Source organism: Microtus oregoni, unplaced genomic scaffold (genome assembly GCF_018167655.1).
Source record: "Microtus oregoni isolate MIOR12 unplaced genomic scaffold, Mior012 000004F_ref0000308, whole genome shotgun sequence".
NCBI lineage: Eukaryota > Metazoa > Chordata > Mammalia > Rodentia > Cricetidae > Microtus > Microtus oregoni.
Genome location: NW_024543063.1, coordinates 33,984,912 through 34,003,539, shown reverse-complemented (window position 1 = coordinate 34,003,539; position 18,628 = coordinate 33,984,912). Strand labels below are relative to the sequence as shown.

The window sequence follows — 18,628 nt, the reverse complement described above, 5'->3', positions numbered from 1 at the left end:
GTGACAGGAGGCACAGCCAGGTCAGAAATGAACATGACTCTGTCAGTCTATCTCTTGTGCAGAGCAAAACCTTGGCCACAAATATGTACCTTTTAGAGTGCCATCTGTCAGGGAAGGATGGTGGATAATGGGGGGACTCTGAGGCTTCCCAGAGTCTATTTCTCTGCCTCAGCAGAGAGCCTTGTGTTGTCTCAACACTGCAGCAGGTTTGTGTGTCACCATTTGCTACTGGTGTTCTCCTGGGCCAAGGCCTTATGTTTAGACCTCTGTTTGATAAACCAGTAAAAGACCCCTGCCCTCGTTCCTAGCCAGGAGGAGCTGCTGCAAAGGCACAAGGGCATTTGCAGCCACCAGGAAGCCTCACTGTTATCTCCCCCTCCATGTGGCCATCAGACTCAACAAGCCTTCTGTTGACTGCTGGGGCTGCACTCCACACATGACACCATTCCTGTAAAAATCCGTGTTCCTCAGAGTGAGGACCCACTCCCAAGTGTGTGCTCCTTGACAAGGCTCAGCTCTGAGCTCTAGCGAGCAGTGCCTAACTACCTGTGACTGACCGTGGCTCGAGCCAGCAGCCTCATCCCTGGCCTGAGTGTGCAGATTAGGCCAAGTCATTCCTGGCCACCAACCATCTCTTCTGGAATAATCCTGTCTTCTCTTCCAGAGCAATACAAGCTGCTAAGTGACCACATTGAACAAATGGCCACAGAATAGGAGGTCAGCACACGCCGCTCTCCCAGGAGCTGTCACCCCAGTGATGACCCTGCATGACACCAGCAGCACCCAGAGCCGCTCCTGGCTGCCCTAGAACTAGCAGTTAAAAGACTCCAGAAGCCTGTCTCCCCCTGCCTGTGTTTGCTCCCCACTCTATGTACAAGGTGTCCCTTTGGTTACACAGCTAAAAATGAGGGACTGTCTACCCCCACCTGTCCTTGAGCACCAGGCTTATGAGATGAGACAGAGGGTGGAGGAGGCCATAAGCTAGGGTCCCAAAGTTCCTACTGAGAGCCAGGGACATGCGGACATGGAGGTGCAGGAGGGATACACACAGCTATAAGGTGCGAACAGAACCTCCACTGAGGGTCACAGCCTGCCATTCCCTGCCACAGGACTTTCTGGGAGCATAGCTGTGTGGAGGGACTGTGGAGCCTTCCTGAAAGGTCTTGGCTACCTGCTCTTTGTCACCTCTGCATGGGGCAGGAACTAGAAATCACAGGAACTGGAAGAGAACTCAAGGGTTGTCACTTTCCTAACGGTGTGTGCATTCTGCCAGCCACAACCTTGTCTCAGACTCCAGAGTCTGTCAACAGAACCCGTGAACTGTCCACTCAACACCGTCTGTCCTTCAGTAGCAGAGAAGATCCTTCAGTTCCCAGACAGCAACAATATATGTCATGGAGTGCAGGAAGCATGGGGGAAGGTTGTCTGCAGCGCTGGGATGACACCCTTGCTAAGAGCAACTGGTTAGAGCTGGAGCACAGAATCCATCTGACTGAGAGGAGGCCACAGGGAAGTGAAGTTGCCTGATAGCTCCAGCCCATGCCCTTCCTCCTTCTGAAAGAGACCCACAGGGACTTTCCTCTTCTGCACCCACGTGCCAGACAAAGTCTAACCCACAGCATCCAGTGTGCTGGCTCCAGAGCTGCTGTCCCCATCTGCCCCACCAGCAGCCTAGGTTCCTTCTGTGCCAGCTACAGCCATTCTGGTCACTGACCTTGAATTCGGCCTTGCAGGCTCTGCTGTCACTCTTCATCGCCTCATCGTTCCCTGTCCCTCAGCCTTCAGTCATATTTAGTCAAGGTCTGTCTGCAAGCACAGCAGTCCTCTCCTGACAGCCATGTACTCAGCTGCCGAAGGCAAGCTTTCCCTGTGGGGAATGTCTCCCTAGGATGTCCAAAGAAAAGCAGATGGGTCGAGCTTTTGAACGAGCATTTCTTGGATGTTGGGGGTGACCGAGGCCGTTCATTCATTGCAGAACAATTCAAACAAATGCTGACAGCCTGGTCAGCCCCTGATGACATAGGATGTATTGTTGGGGCCAGCAAGGACACCCACCCCAACATTAGGACCCCATAACTGTGCCTGTCTCTGCTCCTGTGCTTAAGGGAGGTGACGTCAAGTGGGGTCACCCCTGCTGTCCTCTCTAGAGCCTTCCTCAACTGTACAAGCATGGCAGCCTCTCCTTGCTCCTCCCAGTCCTGCATTAGTTGAGTTCAGTGAGACTTGACTCCAGCAGCTGCGTTGTCTGACTTCTGCCTTGCCCCGTGCAGCCATGCACAGCCTTAAGGGGAAGAGCACCAATGGTTCCAGCACACGGTCTTTAGAAGTGACTTGGAGACTGTTCCACACCAACTTTTTGAGATATCCCTTCAAGGAAAAAAGGAAGGATGGCTCTGTTATCTGTTTTGTCTGTCTTGCTCTTTATTCTTGCAGATCCAGCCCCTCAGTTGGGAAATTCTGACCCACGTTAGATCCACAGGCCACTGCTAAGGACTTGGTAACCCTCTGAGGACAAGGTGGTCTTTGATGGGAGCAAAGATGCAGGTGATGGAGGTGGTCCCACTATCACCTGCAGATGTCCTGTGTTGTCAACTAGCCTTGATAAAGTTTCACATCTGGGAGCCTCTGGTCAGTGTCTCTGGGACACCAGTCTGCCCCATGAAGTATCTTGTCTTCCTGTGGTAGCTTTCCCCTAGGGCTCACCAAGCAAGTGTGAACTGGGCTCCCTGGCAAGCACTCCTTGGCTGCCCGGCTGAGCTCACAAGCAGGTCAAATTACCTGGATAATCCCAAGCAGTATCTCCAGTCTTGGCCGGTAGTGGCCCAGATCTGTGCAGGCCCATTAGCAACACACTCAAGCCTTCCTGGCATGTGACCTTCAGGGCTGCGCGAGTCTTTGTCACTCATGACAGTGTCTACCCTTACAGAAAATAGTCCCCAGTTCTGAAAACAGGCCAGTTACTGTGGCTCTGCTGCGGTCAGCTTTGTTAGGGTATTGTGGGTGTTGGTGGCAGAGCGTGGCAGCCTACAGGCTGCCTACAGGCTGCCTCTGCTGAGTGTCTAGCCTCAGGCAGGGCCACACGCGGGTCTATTGAGAGATCTGCATTGTGCATCCTGGCACACCGTGATTTTCCTCTTGTCCAAGAAACAAAGGGGCTGAGGAGGTCAGTGTCTCAACAAGCAGACTGCGGACAAAGCTGGTGTTCAAACTTCATCCACATAGGAAGGAAGTCTTCCTGGCTGGGCATAGTGTACACCTGTAATCCTTCACTCAGGAGGTGAAGGCAGGAGGATCAGGAGTTCAAGGTCATCCTCAGCTACACAGGGAGTTCAAAGCCAGCCTGGGCCACATGAACTCAGGGTAGCCTTAGAGCCAGTGTCCCATCTGAAGACTTAGCCTGATGCAGATGGGGTTCCACAGCCTGTTTTGTCCCCCCTCATCTGAGAAGAAGCAATCAATGCTCTGTCGGTTTCTGTAGGTCAGGGACCTTGCAGGGCCCATGGACACAGGAGGCTCCAAGGGCAGCTTGCTACTCTAGAAACACCTGCCACTCCAGGTTGCTGGTGTGAGTGGCCCAAGCTTCTCTACTGGGAAATATGTGAAAAGTAGAGGTCTAATTGTGGTGACCTTAGGAGTCCCAGGTGTAGTCTCACCTGACCTTGACCTTCCTGGGACACGTGACTAGCTGGTTTTTCATTCGGAGCCTGCACAGCTGGAGCAGCTTTATCCCCGTTCCCAGACTGCAGTCAGACAGCCAGAAGACTCCAAAACTAGAGGATTCTTGTATGGGACACATACAGCCTCAGGGAAACAGTAAGAGAACCTTTCTCCACAGAGGTTCCTGGGTTCCAGCCTCCTGCCCCCGCTCCTTCCATCTTCCAAGTCAGCCAGCTCTGCAGAGCCCTTCTAGGGGCTGAGCTGCCTAACCAGTCTATCCTTCAGATCCGTCCTCACAGCCACAGTCTCAGGCTTGTTTAGCTTGAGAAGCTGCCGGTAGATGCCCATGGAATGGGCCTCATTGACTGGACAGGCCTCTTGCGGCTGGGTTCCTGCGCTCCACTCCATCAGGGACGGGACAGGAGTATACTGTTAGGTAAGAAAATGAGTGGACCGGTCTTTTCCAGACTGCTCACATGTGGTGAACATACCCCTACTAAGGCTACCTTCCATGGCAGGTTCCTGCAGGGCCTTCATTCTGCAGTCCCCCTGGAGACTCTGGGTCAGTGTGCCACCTGCTCCTGGAGAGGGGTGGGGTCCAGGGAGTGATGTGGGCCAGTTTGCCCTGCTGCAGGGTGACAGGGAAGCTTATGCCAATGTTCCTCTGGTAGTTGATCTGAGCTTTGAAGAACAGATGGGCACAGAGCTGGGAGCACCACCCCAAGTTGGGCTGTGTTCATGGGGCTCCTCAGGAAGTTGGCGCTTTGGGGGACCAGCTTCACTGTAGACTCCAGGTTCTGGCAGGAAGTGGCATGAGCCCAGGTACAAGTTGTGCTCAACTTTAGAGACAGAACTTTATCCAGAAAGGACCCCTGCCCATGGAATGCCTTGGCTTGGACCCTGAGCTGAGGCTGGGCCTTACTCCTAGATGATGGCTGTGTTCATGGAAAGGAGGAAAGATACCCTGCCTGGGGGAAAAGGTTGGTTCACTGCCATGCTTGCAAGAGACGCTAACATAGTGTCAGCTGGGGAGAAGGACACTGGTCAGTAGCCTGAGACCGACCGTCACTTCATTCAGAATGGGGATCCCTGAGAGGGATGAGTTGGACATTTGACTGTTGGGAGATACTAGTCTCAGACAGCAGCCATGTATCTCCATAGAGCATATGTGAGGACCTGGACTGTCGGCTGCCTTGCTCTACCTGGTTCCCAGTGCAGTTTCTGTGGGGACTCCACCTGCGCGGTCTGTTCTCTCTTTAGGGTTCCATACCCATTTTTTTTTTGCCAGAAGCCCTCCAGTGATGCTGTCTTTTATATGTTACACAACTTGGTGCCCTGCCAGGTCATGTTCTAAAATTAAGGTTGAGAAAGTTATGAGGTTGAGGATCTCAGGCAGGGCTGTTTCCTGTGAAGAAAAAAAAAAGTGTACCTATCCATATATATAGTACCTTGACTTGTCAGGAGGTGAAAACTGAAATAAATTATCTTTGAAAAAGAAGTCATATTAACTTGTTTTCACATATCTGTGAGGACCTCACGGAATACATAGTCACATCACGGGCTTTGCAGAAATAGATAGCCCCACCCCCCCGTCTAGACTCAGAGGCTGGGCTAGAGTTTGCCTGAGGACAGTGTGGCCTGCTACTTGGACATGTGGGGTACCTGATCACTACCTGTCATGTGGGGCCAAATTGGGGTCTCCCAGGAGGGAGTGCTTTGGCTCAGAGAGGAGGCAGTGTCGGGGGCACCCTGATGCCAGGGGGTGATCAAGCCTGCGCTCACCCAAGTTGTCTGTGGAACAGAGTGATAAAGGACAGGGGATACCCTCTCACCCAAGAGTTCATTGATCCAAGTCTAGGCCCTATCACGTTCATGGTGGCCTCATTCCTCCTAGGGAACATCCCCTGAAGAGCGTGCCCAGGGATCACCTCACACATGCTCCTGGAGGTGCCCACCCACCCTCTACCTACCCTCGCTGTGGACCTCTGTGTGTTTATGGCCCCATGGCCATTGTATAGATCATGCCATGTCTGTGTGATGGCTGAGATCTGTGCCTATCTGCCAAGTGTGTGTATTGAAGAGTTAAGTCCTAGGGTGCAGAGCCTGAAAATGGTCCTTGTGCAGGGGTTGGAAGGCAACCACAGCAGGGGTCCTCAGCTTACAGAAGGGGGCATTTGGGCACAGACTTCGGTGCACTTAGGGAGAACACCATGTAGAATCAAAAGCAGACATTGGGCATCGTGGCCACAGGAACAGACTGCACGAGCCAGAAGCTGGACAGAGGCCTAGGCTGCCCATACCTCCCCGCTCTGGAGGAGCTAGCCCTCCAACACCTGATGTGGATGGCAGCTTCTGGGTAGGGCGGTCTATTCTTCTGCTGCTTTAGCCTCCCCGTTGGTGGTACTTGACCAGGAAGACCCCCAAAACTAATCCACCACACTTTAGCATTAACACATGTGGAGACTCCTGTCCCCAGATGAAGGCAGGAAACAGGCAAAGCAAGGATGCAACTGAAAGTCACGTGTCTCTCACTGACACCAGGAGTAGGAGTCCGCAGAGCAGCTTGCTGTACCGATAAGGGAAGTGAGGCTCCGGGGATCCCTGACCTGAGGACACGAGCAGAGCCCACCAGGGTCCAGGCCAGCCTAGGCCTTCAACCTGCTACTGCATCCTCTTCCTAGTCACGGCGTCCCTGCTGCTGTCCCTTGAGGTCCTCCAGGGGGATCTCCTCCACAGAGTCTGCCTCACTCTCCTCCTCGTCTTTTCCCTGGCCTGCCACGGTGCTCTGAACACTCTGAATGATGGAAAGAAAAGTCACAGCCGCAGCATCCAAACCAGGAGGAGTGGTGATGAGGAACTGGACAGGTGACTCTCCTGTACCACTATAAGGAGTGACTATGGCCATGAGCCACGTAGTAGGTGAGGCCAAGAGAGGGCATGACTACCAGCCAAGCCACAGAGAGTGCATTGGAGAAAGCCCAATCTCTTTACTGTGCTTAGAAAAGACCTTTGTGAAGCTCAGTGACAACCCTTGGCCATGTCCACCCCCTCTGTGTCCCCCTCCCTCATAGTGTCCCCCTCCCTCACAGTGTCCACCCCCTCACTGTGTCCCCCTCCCTCACAGTGGCCACCCCCTCACAGTGGCCACCTCCCTCACAGTGTCCACCCCCTCACAGTGGCCACCTCTCTTCACTGTGACTCTAGGACCATGCCTGCCCTGTCCACTTCCTTCTTGCAGACCCTGCCAATCTCCCCGAGGTTGTTGGCCTAAGGCTGGCGACGGCGAGCCATCCTGAACCGTCAGATGACATTTGCCGTGTGTGCCTTATTCCTAACATCTGAGAAGTTCTGAATCTGGCCCAGGTGGGATCAGGTCAGACCCTGTCATGCCAGACCTCTGGAGTGGTGGCCCACGCAGGCAGACACGAACAGTCCCACCCCAGCGGTGTCCCCACTGCACCAGCTGTCAGCCATCCATCCACTCCCCTGGCTTCTTCACTTTGTCCTGGATTGACTCCCATGATATGTAAGTGCTCACCTGGCTGACCAGAGGCCAAGGGAGAGATGGAGAGGGGCTGGTGTCTGTGGGTGGCCGAGCTTCACTGTGCCCATAAATTCCGTGCATCTTGGCTCTGAAGTCCTGCCAAGGAAAGACCAGGGTGAATGGATCCAGTTTGAAAGCACAGGAGTGGAGTAGGAAGCAAAGATAGGAAGCTATGAAGCCTCTCTGGGCACTTCCTGTTGCTCTTTTATAGACCCTACAGCAGCCCCCTGAGGGGGTGCTCTAATCCCATCAAACAGATGGACAAACTGAGGCCAAAGGCACCAAGTAACACAGAGAAAGCACTGGTTAGCCATTGCTCTCCACCCCTCAAAGAAAATTGTAGAGCTGGGACTTGGGCCATATGCCTGTAATCCTAGCCCTGAGGAGGCCGAGACAGGAGGATCATGATTGAGGCTATCATGGGCCATAAAGACGAATGAAGCTTTGGAGAACCTGGGGTTCTTCTGTAGCCTTCTGTGTGGTTTTAAAGCTTATGTAACAACCCTTTGATGGATCTTCCATCTCCCATTCTGTTCTTGAGTGACAGCCTTAGTGGGTCATCTGTACCATCCTGGCAGGAGCACACAGAAATCCTCTTGACCCCAGGCTGTGGGCTTTGTGGACTCCTGGCTCAGTCACCAAGCTCCACACCCATTGGACCCCCGCACTGCCTCCTAAGGCACCTTTACCCTTTCCCTGTGTCCAGAGAACAGCTACCTCCCATCAACATCTGTCCACACAGAAAGACGTCTTTGAAATAGCCCGGCTCCAGACTGTGACCCAAAGCCACAAGATACAGGGACAGATGATTGGCTCACAGCGTTGGTTCGGGGACCTGAGCTCTGCAGATAAAGCTTGCTGCGAATCTAATCAGCACGGCTGGGGACAGTCAGCGCTTTGAGCTGAGAGCTGAGTGCCAGCCACAGAAAGCTTTTGTCCCAGCTATCTCTCTTCAGTACTGAACAGCCCTATGATGCTGAGCAGGTGACATTCCAGGTGACCAGGAGAAGAGTCCTCGATGGGGTGGCATCCAGACCAGCTGTTTGAAGTAGCTCATCAGAGCAAGCCCTCAGGCTAGATAGAAACCCACAAAAGCAGTCAAGCCCGGGGACCCACCTGCAGGTCTCGCTCCAGGTCGTAGCTCTCCAGGGTCCTGAAAGCGCTGGAATACACCTCCACGGCCTTTGCGTGGAAAACCATCTCGATGGTCACAAAGTCAGAGAAGATTCTCTGCGAGAGAGAAGCCTGGTCAGGGTAGCAGCGCCACACAGGGCCACACTGTGGATGCCAAGCAACATCCCTGTGTCTTTTTAAATTGGGGGGGGGGGGAACAGCTCTCTACCTAGAGGCAAGAAGACCCCACTGGTGCCAAATCCCTTTCACACCGCAATAACAGTGCCGGCTTTTGGAAAGCCTCCTAATCGAGACACCAGTTCCCGGCTTCATTCATTTATATACTCACTCATTCACTCCACAAATACTTCCCAAGTACCCGCAACTGCCCAGGCCCTGATGGTCTGGGAGTCTAGCTGATCTTCTGTACCCCAGAGGTAAAAGGGGTAAACCCAAGACAGAGGCCTGACCCAGGGCACAGCATATGCTAAGTCCCTGGCATAGGAAGGAACCTGAGCCTTAGCTTTGGGTGGGGGTGACTGTGTAGGAGGCTGGAAGGGCCCAGATTGCTGCCTTGGAAGGGGCTGTTCTTTGAGCCTGGGACAAGGTGAGCCAAGGGTGTGAACACCAAGCCTGACAGATCAGAACTGTCTGTCAAGAGGTTCCTTTTCAAGGGTGGAAAAGACAGGACTGGAGGGCGAGGCAGACAGGGACATCCGTGGTTAGTTAGTCCTGTGAGAGCAAGTGGGACTTGACCTAGTATCCCATGATGCTGGGCGGGTGGGGGTTCTGGTGGAGATAAAGGAGACCCTGCCTGCCTCACAGCACCCCAACATGGCTGCTTCCTAAGAGGGCTTTTAGAGCTTCATGGAGGAGCTAGGTGGACACACCTGGGAAAGAAGAGCAGGCGCAGGAGGGGACAATGGTGACAGAGCTGTGCCTCAGTATCCTCCCAGTCAAGAGCACTGAATGGCTGCGTGAGGTCAGCCTACCCCAAGCAGACAGGCTGCCCCTGCAGCTAGGATCAACTCTCCCCAGAGCCCTGGCCTCTGAGGGCCGTGTTGTCACACAGTGCGTGTGTGCCTACTCTCAAACACGGGAATTCACACCCGCTCACATGCGTGCACACACTCACACAAGGCTGCCACTGCCTACCCGGAGGTCCTTTAGCTTCTGCTCCTGGAAGGCATCCACTGTCTCTGCCAGGTGGTGGGTAGAGCGGTTGGTGTCCACAGAGGCCCTCTGTGCACTGGTTTCCGCCTGGGCTCGGGGACACAGGAGTAGAAAGTGTCACAGGGTGAGCCTGGCCCCGAGATACTATTCTGGGTCGTTCTCAGTCCTACCATCTCCTGTGGGGCACTTTCTCCTGCCTTGGGTGGTCTCTTGTTAACTGGGTCTTTGAAGGAATAGTCAGACAGACATGGTGAAAGGGTGTTCACTGGGGCTGGACAGACCTGCTGCTTAGCTGTGTGACCTCAGACAAGTCACTTAACTTCTCTTGGGCTCAAATTTTCTTGCCAGCCAGGAGGCAGTTATGAGACGTGCTTGCAAAGTTGGGAGAATTGGATGGTAAAAGGTGGGAGCTGCTCCACAGGGGAGCCCATGTTCAGCATGTGGGGGGGACCGGAGAGCCTCGCAGTCAGCTCCAGCACTGACAGCAACAACCATCGTTCCAAGACAGGTACTTGCTGGTCTGAGCGTTACTCAATGGAGCTTCCGTGTTTGTGAAATGGAGCTAGGGTCTGGTCCCCAGTAAGGGAAGGGAGCAGGGATCTAAACAGATGGGTGACCAGGAGGTAGGGGCACTGGCGGGGCCTAGGATACAAGGCAGGTGCTTGCTCTAAGCTGAAGGCCATGCCTGAGCCCCTCACTTCAGGTGTGGTGCTCCCCAGGTTATAGAGTGGACATCTAGAGATGTCCACCTCCTAAACCCTGTGTCCTGTGCACAGGTCACCAGACAAGGCTGCAGTAGCCTGTGGCTGCTTATTTATCTGACCTGAGATGCATAGTGATCCCAAATTCTCTGATAAAGCCCAGGAGTGAGCTGGAGGGGAACTGGGGGAAGGTGTGACTGCATAGGAAAAGTGTGGGGAGGGGACAAGGGGACAAGAGGCCCAGTGGGACTGTGGCCTAGATGCTGGAAGAGGTGGGGCCAATCCCCTAGGTTCCCAGAGGCACAGCCTGCCTACTCATGATGAGGCCAGAGAGCCCCTCGGTCAATTCTAACCCCCGATCTATGAAGAGAGAGAGAGAGAGAGAGAGAGAGAGAGAGAGAGAGACCATCTGTCATGGTGACACCCAAAGAGGCTGCTTTCACAGTGACAAGCAGGACAGAGATGACTAGCCCTCTAGAGTCCTGCACCCAGCTCACAGGCAGGCTGGTGCCATGGAGAGGTGTTAGTGTCATCTCACTGAGACTGGCATTCATACCCAAGCTTGCCTGAGTTTGCTTGAGTAGTAGGGCTGGGACTGGCAGTGGCTACCTTGTGATCAGGATGCAGGTGACCCCATGACTGGGTGGCTTGCTTGACAGAGCTCAGACCTCCTGACCCTCAGCAACCACCCTCCCCTTTGCCTCACCTTGCTGTGCTGAGCCCCGTGGGCACTGGCCTCACTGGTTAAGTCTCACCCACCCTTCCATGAAGTCTTTGTTACCTGTATAAGATGCGGAGATGCTGCCTGCCCAGGTGGAAATGGAATGCACAATACTCACCTGGGACTGAGGGGGGCTGTTAAGGTTTCAGATGAAGCCAGGTGGCCTGCAGGTTAGGTAGGCACCCTGATGTGGGATTCCCCTCTGTATGCTATGAATATGTTTTAATACCATTGGTTAAGAGAAGCTGCTTTGGGCCTATGGCAGTGCAGAATAAAGCCAGGCAGGAAATCCAAACAGAGATTTAGAGAGAAAGTAGGCAGAGAGGCAAAGGGATGCCATATAGCTACCGAAGGAGACAGATGCCCTGAAATCTTACCAGTAAGTCATGAGCCTTGGGGTAAAATATAAAATAATAGGAGTGAGTTAATTTAAGATGTAAGAGTTGGTTAATAAAAAGTCTAAGTTATTGGCCAAGTGGTGTGGGACAATTCTGTATTCTGTCAATTATGTTCTAAATAAATGCTGATTGACCAGTAGCCAGGTAGGAAGTATAAGCAAGACAACCAGACAGGAAGTAGAGGTGGGGGAATGAGAACAGGAGAATTCTGGGAAGCAGGAAACTCCATCGCAGTCCTGCCCAGACACTGAAGAAGGTACCAAGCCATGTGGCTAACATAGATAAGAATAATGGGTTATTATAAGTTGTAAGAGCTGATAAGAAGCCTAAACTAATGGGCCAATCAGCTTATAACTAATGCAGGCTCTCTGTGTGATTTATTTGGAACCTAGCGACTGTGGGAACCAGGCAGGAGAGAAACCACAGGCAACAGCCAAGAAGTGTTGTAATTAGTATAGTTTCTGTGTGATTATTTCAGGCCTGGGTAGCCAGGAAACGAACAAACAGTCTCTGACTACAGTACCCCCTTGGCAGCCCCAGGTCCCCAATCCCTCCAGTGCACTGTGTGGAATGGCCACCCCGCCTAGCAGGAGGAAGGATACAATCATTTGTCGATCTGAGGGTGACTTCTGCCTTAATTTCTCCAGCTTTTCCAGTTGCTTGATCTCATTATTTTGGACACGTTTACATTTCTTAATATCTGCCTACACAGAAAAAGAGGGCTGTTTTCTAGGGATCCCAAGGGGCCAGGCCCCACTCCTGCACACCTTGAAGTGCACCCAGCTCACCTGGGTCTGCTTTATCTGGGCTCCATAGAGCTTCAGGGGGCTGATGACCTTGGCCTCCAGCCTCTCAACCTGCAGAGCGCATGGGACAGCGTAAGCAAAACAGAGAAGACAGCTCTATGACTAGATACCTGCACCCCCAGGAATGGCGAGGGCCTGGCCTGGCCCTGCCATGAGCTTTTTCCCACTAAGCTAGCATTCTCAGTTGTGTGCTGGGATAGTGACTGTGCCCCAGACTATCTCAGCAGGTTAGTGGGACCCTTGCAGAGCCTGGGAGGATAACAGCAGGCACAGAACTTGTGACTAATTGCCTCATCATAACCACCATGACTCCCCCGTCACGTGTGCCAGAATAAAACCTGGTGGGGGGCAATTCTGTATTCTGTCGATTACATTTTAAATAAATGCTGATTGGCCAGTAGCCAGACAGGAAGTAGAGGCGGAGAAATGAGAACAGGAGAATTCTGGGAAGAAGGAAGCTGACTCCTCTCAGTCCTGCCCAGACCACTGAAGAAGCAGGATGTGACCTGACCCACTGAAAAAGGTACTGAGCCATGTGGCTAACATAGATAAGAACAATGGGTTAATATAAACTACAAGAGCTAGTAAGAAGCCTGAGCTAATGGGCCAATCACTTTATATTTAATATAGACTTCTGTGTGATTCTTTGGGGCTAAACGGCTGTGAGAACAGGGCTGGACAGAAACCCCAACAAGCAAGGCCCCCTTATGTTACAAAACCCTTCCTGCCTTAGGTCATTCTGTCGGGTGTTTGACTGAAGCAACGACAAGCTAATATAGCCACAGTGCCCACAGGACCCTGAGGTGGTGCTGCTCTGAGTCTTGAGGCTTCAGCAGCAGCAGAGGAGTCCCGGGTCAAGGCCTGTGGAGGGCCAGTATCTGGGCAAGACAGAGAGGTCTGCCTTCCTGTCATGGCTCCTAGCGTCTTGGGGATCAGACGCGCCAAAGAAACAGGAGTGACTGGAGCGCCACTAGGCCATTCCTTTCCAGTGCCCTGGACCCTTGAGAGGGACAGTGTCATGGTAAAGGGTCATGAAAGGGACAGACCGACCCCTTCCTTTCAGAAAGCTCGGTTGCAATTCCTTTCTCTGCCCCTTTGATATCCTAAACGTTTTAAGAACGTAATGTCCTTCTTGGGTGGCTGCGTGAGCGCTTTCTTAGGATTAGTGCCAGCGCTCAGCATGGAAGGCAGGGAGGAAGCAAGAGGCCTGTAGCTGGGTGGGGATGCTGGTTGGCACTCAGTTGCCCAGCACGGAGCTAGAAGCTTCCATTTTCCCACTGGTTAGAGAAGGGAAGGGTGCCTCACACCCGTAACCCTGGCACCTAGGAGGCTGGCCTTGAGTTCCAGGCCAGACTAGACTACAGAGTGACCTTGTCCCCTCCAAAAGGACAGTGGGCATAGGCAGCCACTCAGTGACCATGTGGCATCCCCATGTACCATCAGAGAAGCACAGCAGCCCCTTTCAAGTACGGTTACCCTGTATCCCAAGAGGTTGCACCTGCCGGACTATCTGTGGGTATAGAAAGAGCTGTCTGTCACCCAGCCTGTGCTCTGTGGACCCCTTTGTAAATCTCAGCCACAGCGTTCCCATGTCTTCTTCTCTGCCAACCATACAGGATGTTTCTGAAAAAACATCACTCCACCACTCTCTTGTTCATCTTCTCCCTACACCCAGGAATCTCTGGCCCTCATGGGGCCCCCGATAGGCTTCCAGGTCCCCTTGACTGGAATGGTCATTGTCCAGCACACTGAAGCTTTCTAGCTCTCCACCCTGTCACCAGTGTGTTCCTGAGGGGAGAGAATGTTCCAGCTCTCGCTTCTGACCCAGGCTGCCATGCTCACCTCTGCCTGCCTGTAATCCTGCACTTTGGCCAGGTCCTCGGCAAAGTCTCGCATGGTAGCCCTAAGCTCCGGGTTCTCAGTGTTGGCAAAATCCATGAGCTGCTTCACCAGCTGGTCGGCCTTGTCACGCAGCCGGGCTGTCTTGCGCGTGTAGGAGGCCAGCAGCGAGCAGAACTGACCGAAATACCTCTCAGCGTTGGTCACAGTGTTCTCCATGGCCTTCACCTGACTGTCCCTGGATGGGGGTGAGGACACCAAGTGCAGACAAGGTCACAGTCCCTGGAGTCACGGTACCCGTCTCTCCAGTGTGGCAGGCACCACCCAAGCACCTGGTCCCCAAGCACCTGGTCCCTGGGCAGTTCTAAGTAAAAAACCTTGGGCCCATTGAGGCAGAAGACAAGACCTGCCTATGCCCCATGACCAAGCAGCAGTAGATGGGACTCAGGTGGGGCCTTTGTCCCTGGAGCCTGAGAAGGGGTGCAGTACCCCACACTCTCGTACACACCACTGTCTCAACTGCAGAGGCTTCTCCTCCAACCCTCTCCATTCCCATGGGCCCTCCCCATACTGTCCACTCTTCCTCCCTTTTGAGAAGCTTTGGGTTCAATGAGTGACCTTTGGGGGAATCTATTTGAGACTAAAAGATAGTTTGAGGCCTGGAAAAATGGTTCAGTGGGAAAAAAAAAAAAACCACCACCGAAGACCTAAGTCCAGATCCCCAGTTAGAGGGGCTAGAGAGATGGCTCAGTGGTTAAGCATGCCTATTGCTTATAGAAAAACCGAGATTCAAAACCATCTGTAACTTCAACTCTAGGGGATCTGATGCCCTCTGCTGGCCTCCATGGGCACCTACACTCATGTGTACAAATCCACACTTGTATACACACATACATAACTGGCATGGTCATGCATGCCTTTAATTCCAGCACTGGGGAGGCAAATCTCTGTGAGTCTGAGGTCAGCCTGGCCTCCATAGAGACTTTCAGAACAGTCAGGACTACACAGAGAAACTGTCTCAAAAACAAAACATACATTATTCTCTCTCTCTCTCTCAAAAAAAAAAAAAAAAAGTCAAGAGTGACACCACATGCACCTGTATGTAACTGCAATATTATGGGGCATGGAGACAGGAGGATGACTGATTTTCTGTCTGCCAGCCTAGTATCAGTGAGAGACTCTGTCTCAAGGGAATAAGGTGGAAAGTGACAGACACCAAGCATCCTCCTCTGGGCTCTGCACAAGTATGCACAGGCACACAGAGCCAGCCACATACATGTTATAGACACACAAATACACAACTTATTTTTAAGAGGACTGTTTTGCACACCCTCTCTCCTTCCCAGTCTCTCGATCCTTGCAGTCCATTTGGTACCAGGGATGCTCCAATAGGGGGTCATCGCTGTAGACAGCCGTGATGATTCCCACTGGGTGCGGCATGCTCAGGTGTGACATGCACGGTGCCATGTCCCCACCAAGCTACCTGGAGAGTATTTGGGCCCTCGCTCTCCCATTCTCCCTGGTTGATCCCTCCTCCCGCCCCACCAGCCCTGAGTTCCTCTGTGGAGCACCGTGCAGACTGCTGACCACTGCACTCCATACCTTTGCCCTTCCTGACACTCACAGGGCTCATGCCACCTTTCCCATGACCCATCCCTGTCTGTCCCTGTCCCCTTCCGTGTAACCTACCCACACCCGGTGCTCAGTGATAACACAGGGACTCAGCCTTCCTAGAGTTCGGGGGCCTGCTGCGGTGTTGGCCTCCTTAGACTCCCCCCACATCCCCCTCTCCCAGTCCCAGGCTGTTGCTGTCCTTTGCAGTTCTTGCTTTCTAGAACCCAAGCCCCTCCTGGGCCCCCCAGACCTGTGAGGAACACCATGTCCTAATGAGCCTTAACTTTGTAGTTTACAAATGCTCTGGTCACACTCCCCTAGAAGACGTTGCTTTTAAATCAAGTAAACTGAGTTCCAGAGAGGCAAAGCGTTCCGTCCAAGGGCACACAGCAGGCCGGACCCCAAGGCAGCATCACTCACACACGGGTTAGACATGCAGGTCCCAGGCTCTGGGAAGCAGGCCCCTTGGGGTGAGACTGGGAAGCCAACTTGTAAGGAGTACCCTAGGTGCATTCAAGGCACCAGGCCTCTGAGCCATAGGGAGACTCAAAGTCAATCAGAGAGGGCAGATGACAGTGAACCTGGGGCATGAGGCAGAGCAGTGGGCATGGTACCCAAGGGTGAGGTCTGGGACCTGAGTTGTCAGGGGCTTTTTAGGAGGCACGAGTGGGAAGCAGGGAACAGACCCGTGAATGGCTGTACCAGGTCTCCAGGCAGCAAAGGCGAGGCAGGCAGACTGGATCCTGGAAACCTCTGTGCTCCAAGCTCTATCCTCCCTCCACCTAGAAGGGATGGCGGGGCGCGCGATCCCGCCAGCAATTCCCTCCCAGCAGCGCAGGCTGCTCACCTGGAGAGGACGACATTCATTGTGGACAGAGGCAATTGCCGCCTTGATCTTGGGGAATAAAAACAAGGTCCCGGGGGTTCCCTAGGCAGAGAGAAGTCAGCCAAAGCTGGGCCCAGCTGTGTGGTCTGGCTGGGCTCTAGGGACTCTGCTGCCTGGTTGCCAGGCAACGGGCCATCCCAGGCAAGCCCTGGGAGGAGCCCTGCTGGTTGCCGGGCAACCAGGGCCTCCCCTGTGGGGTGAGGAGGGCTTGCTTTGGGCTTAACTGCACTCTGAAATGGGGCGGGGTGGGTGGGTGGGGTAGTAGAGAGACTCCACATGTTTTCAAATATGGAACTTCTTGGGGTTCCAAGAGCTTGTGTTCACCAGGGGACCAGGGAGAGCCCTGAAGGCAGCTTGCCTGGGACTTTACCCCGGGTCCTGGCACAATATGTGGGCCCCAAGGTAGAGGGCCAGGTGGGCGGGGCCTAGGAGCTGGTGTAGTTGTCAAGGGTGAGGTGGAGAAGTAGACGGTAAAGGAGGGGGCAGCGGGGGCGGGGTGGGCAGAGGACTTGCCTGTGAATGAGGAGTAAAGGGCAGTAGCTCAGAGCAGCGCTTAGCATATCACGTGGTCCTGGGTCTCCCTGAGTGTGCGGCTCCCACGGAGAGAGTTAGCAAATGTGACCCCAGTGTCAGAGCACTGAAACCCCCACCACCCCAGGTGTATTTTACTCATGGTGAGAGGTCTATGTGTCACAGCCTGGCATTTCGCAAAAGATGCAAAGCTGCCGGAGTCATGTCCAGGCCTGGCGGTGGAGGCAGAGATAGCAGGCGGGATGCTGATAGCTCCCTGGAGTGACTGTTACACTGGGTCAGCTTTTTGTGCGGTCCAGCTCTTGCCATGCTGGTATTTGCTTTCAAACACTTATTAAGGCAAGGACTTTAAGGTCAGCTGCACCAGGTTCAAATCCCACACCCCAGCTTTGCTGTGTGACCTGAAGCAAATCACGTGACCTCTCTTGAATCTAGACTATTACCTAATTAGGGAGAAGGAGCCCCTGGCACTGTGGTGAAGAGGTAGGGTGGGCAGGGCACTGGGAGCTTGGTGCCCTTGCAGCTGGCCTCAGGAACATCCCTGTGTGTCGGTCTCAGAGGCACCTGTGTTATGTTCCCCTTCTCGCAGGGGGGGAGGGCAGGTCCCCTCAGACAGCATACAGGCAAATCTTTCCATGTTCTTTAAGGTACTATGACTTCTGTTTGGGGCTGTCACAGCCCTTACTGTCCACAGGGGCTCTGCCAGTCCTGTGGTTTTTCTTTCTGGGTTGTGTCAGAAACCTGGTTAATGTCAGGTTGTGGTGCCCACAGCCTCAAGCCCTGTTCTACTCCTTCCACTATGGGCCTCTTGCTGGGCTGAAAAGAGTCTCCCAAAGCACACATCCGCCCTAGGCCTCGGGACATAGCCTTATGGGAAATGAGGTCTCTGCACATTGGATGAGCAGATGCGTCACTTTGGCGTGGGAGGTGGGGCTCACTCAGGGGCTACTGCTTCAGCCTGCAGAGGAACCACCCACACAGGGCACCTGTCCTCCTCCTGTGCCCCTGAGGACCCATTCACTGACTGCTGGTGGCTTTTCTGCCTGTTGGGGGGGGGGGTTGTTAATGCCCCAAGGATATGGTCAGATCCTGGGTGCAGGAATGGGCTGAACCCTGAGAGCCAGAACTGGCCTCTGATAACCAGTGAACTGGTACATCCTTGCATCCGTCTGTCTTCCAGTAGTCAGCTTCATTTTAGTCTGTCCTGTATTATAGCATGTGACCACCAGAGGGCAACAGAGACCATGCTCAGATTCTCCTGCCTGGGGCGGAGGGACCGCAGAGGGTACACAGGAGGCTGGAGACACACGAGTGACATAGGTGTCATGGGCAGAGTGTGTGAGGTCTTGTTCACTGGAAGCCTTGAGAACCTCATGGCTTTTGAAAAAGAAAAACTGCCCTGGGCTACGCAGAACCAAGACATCTGGTGGCCAAAGAGGGTAAGGCTGGGCCTCCAGTTGCCAACCCGCAGAGTCCAGGGTGGCCACTGGAGGGCGCATGCTCTCTGTCCTTGTCAGTTTTCCTCTGTTCTGTCTCTCCCTGTTACTCTTTGTGTCTGTCTCTGTCTATCTGTCTGTTTCTGTTTCTATCTCTGTCTATCTGAGTCTCTGTCTCTTTGTCTCTCTCTCTGCTTGCCTGCCTTTGT

General features: G+C 53.6%; 2 protein-coding genes across 4 annotated transcripts in view; one reads left to right on the top strand and one right to left on the bottom strand.

The window, feature by feature from the left end:
* Kiaa0513 (KIAA0513 ortholog) overlaps positions 1–5,155 on the top strand; it is a 48,946-nt gene extending 43,791 nt beyond the window's left edge. For all 3 annotated transcript variants that reach the window (XM_041649722.1, XM_041649721.1, XM_041649720.1), the window contains one exon: positions 665–5,155. In XM_041649722.1, coding sequence (XP_041505656.1) covers positions 665–714 — 50 coding nt within the window. In that variant the 3' untranslated portion in view covers positions 715–5,155. The remainder of the gene's footprint in view (positions 1–664) is intronic.
* A 545-nt stretch (positions 5,156–5,700) lies between these two features.
* Cibar2 (CBY1 interacting BAR domain containing 2) lies at positions 5,701–16,545 on the bottom strand. The gene is made up of 9 exons (XM_041650655.1): positions 16,414–16,545; positions 13,956–14,190; positions 12,096–12,164; positions 11,910–12,011; position 11,554; positions 9,470–9,579; positions 8,318–8,431; positions 7,196–7,297; positions 5,701–6,451 (listed from the first exon to the last, which is right to left on the bottom strand). The coding sequence occupies exons 1-9, from the start codon at positions 16,431–16,433 to the stop codon at positions 6,335–6,337; spliced, it is 870 nt and encodes a 289-aa protein (XP_041506589.1). The 5' UTR covers positions 16,434–16,545; the 3' UTR covers positions 5,701–6,334.
* Positions 16,546–18,628: the final 2,083 nt, after the last annotated feature.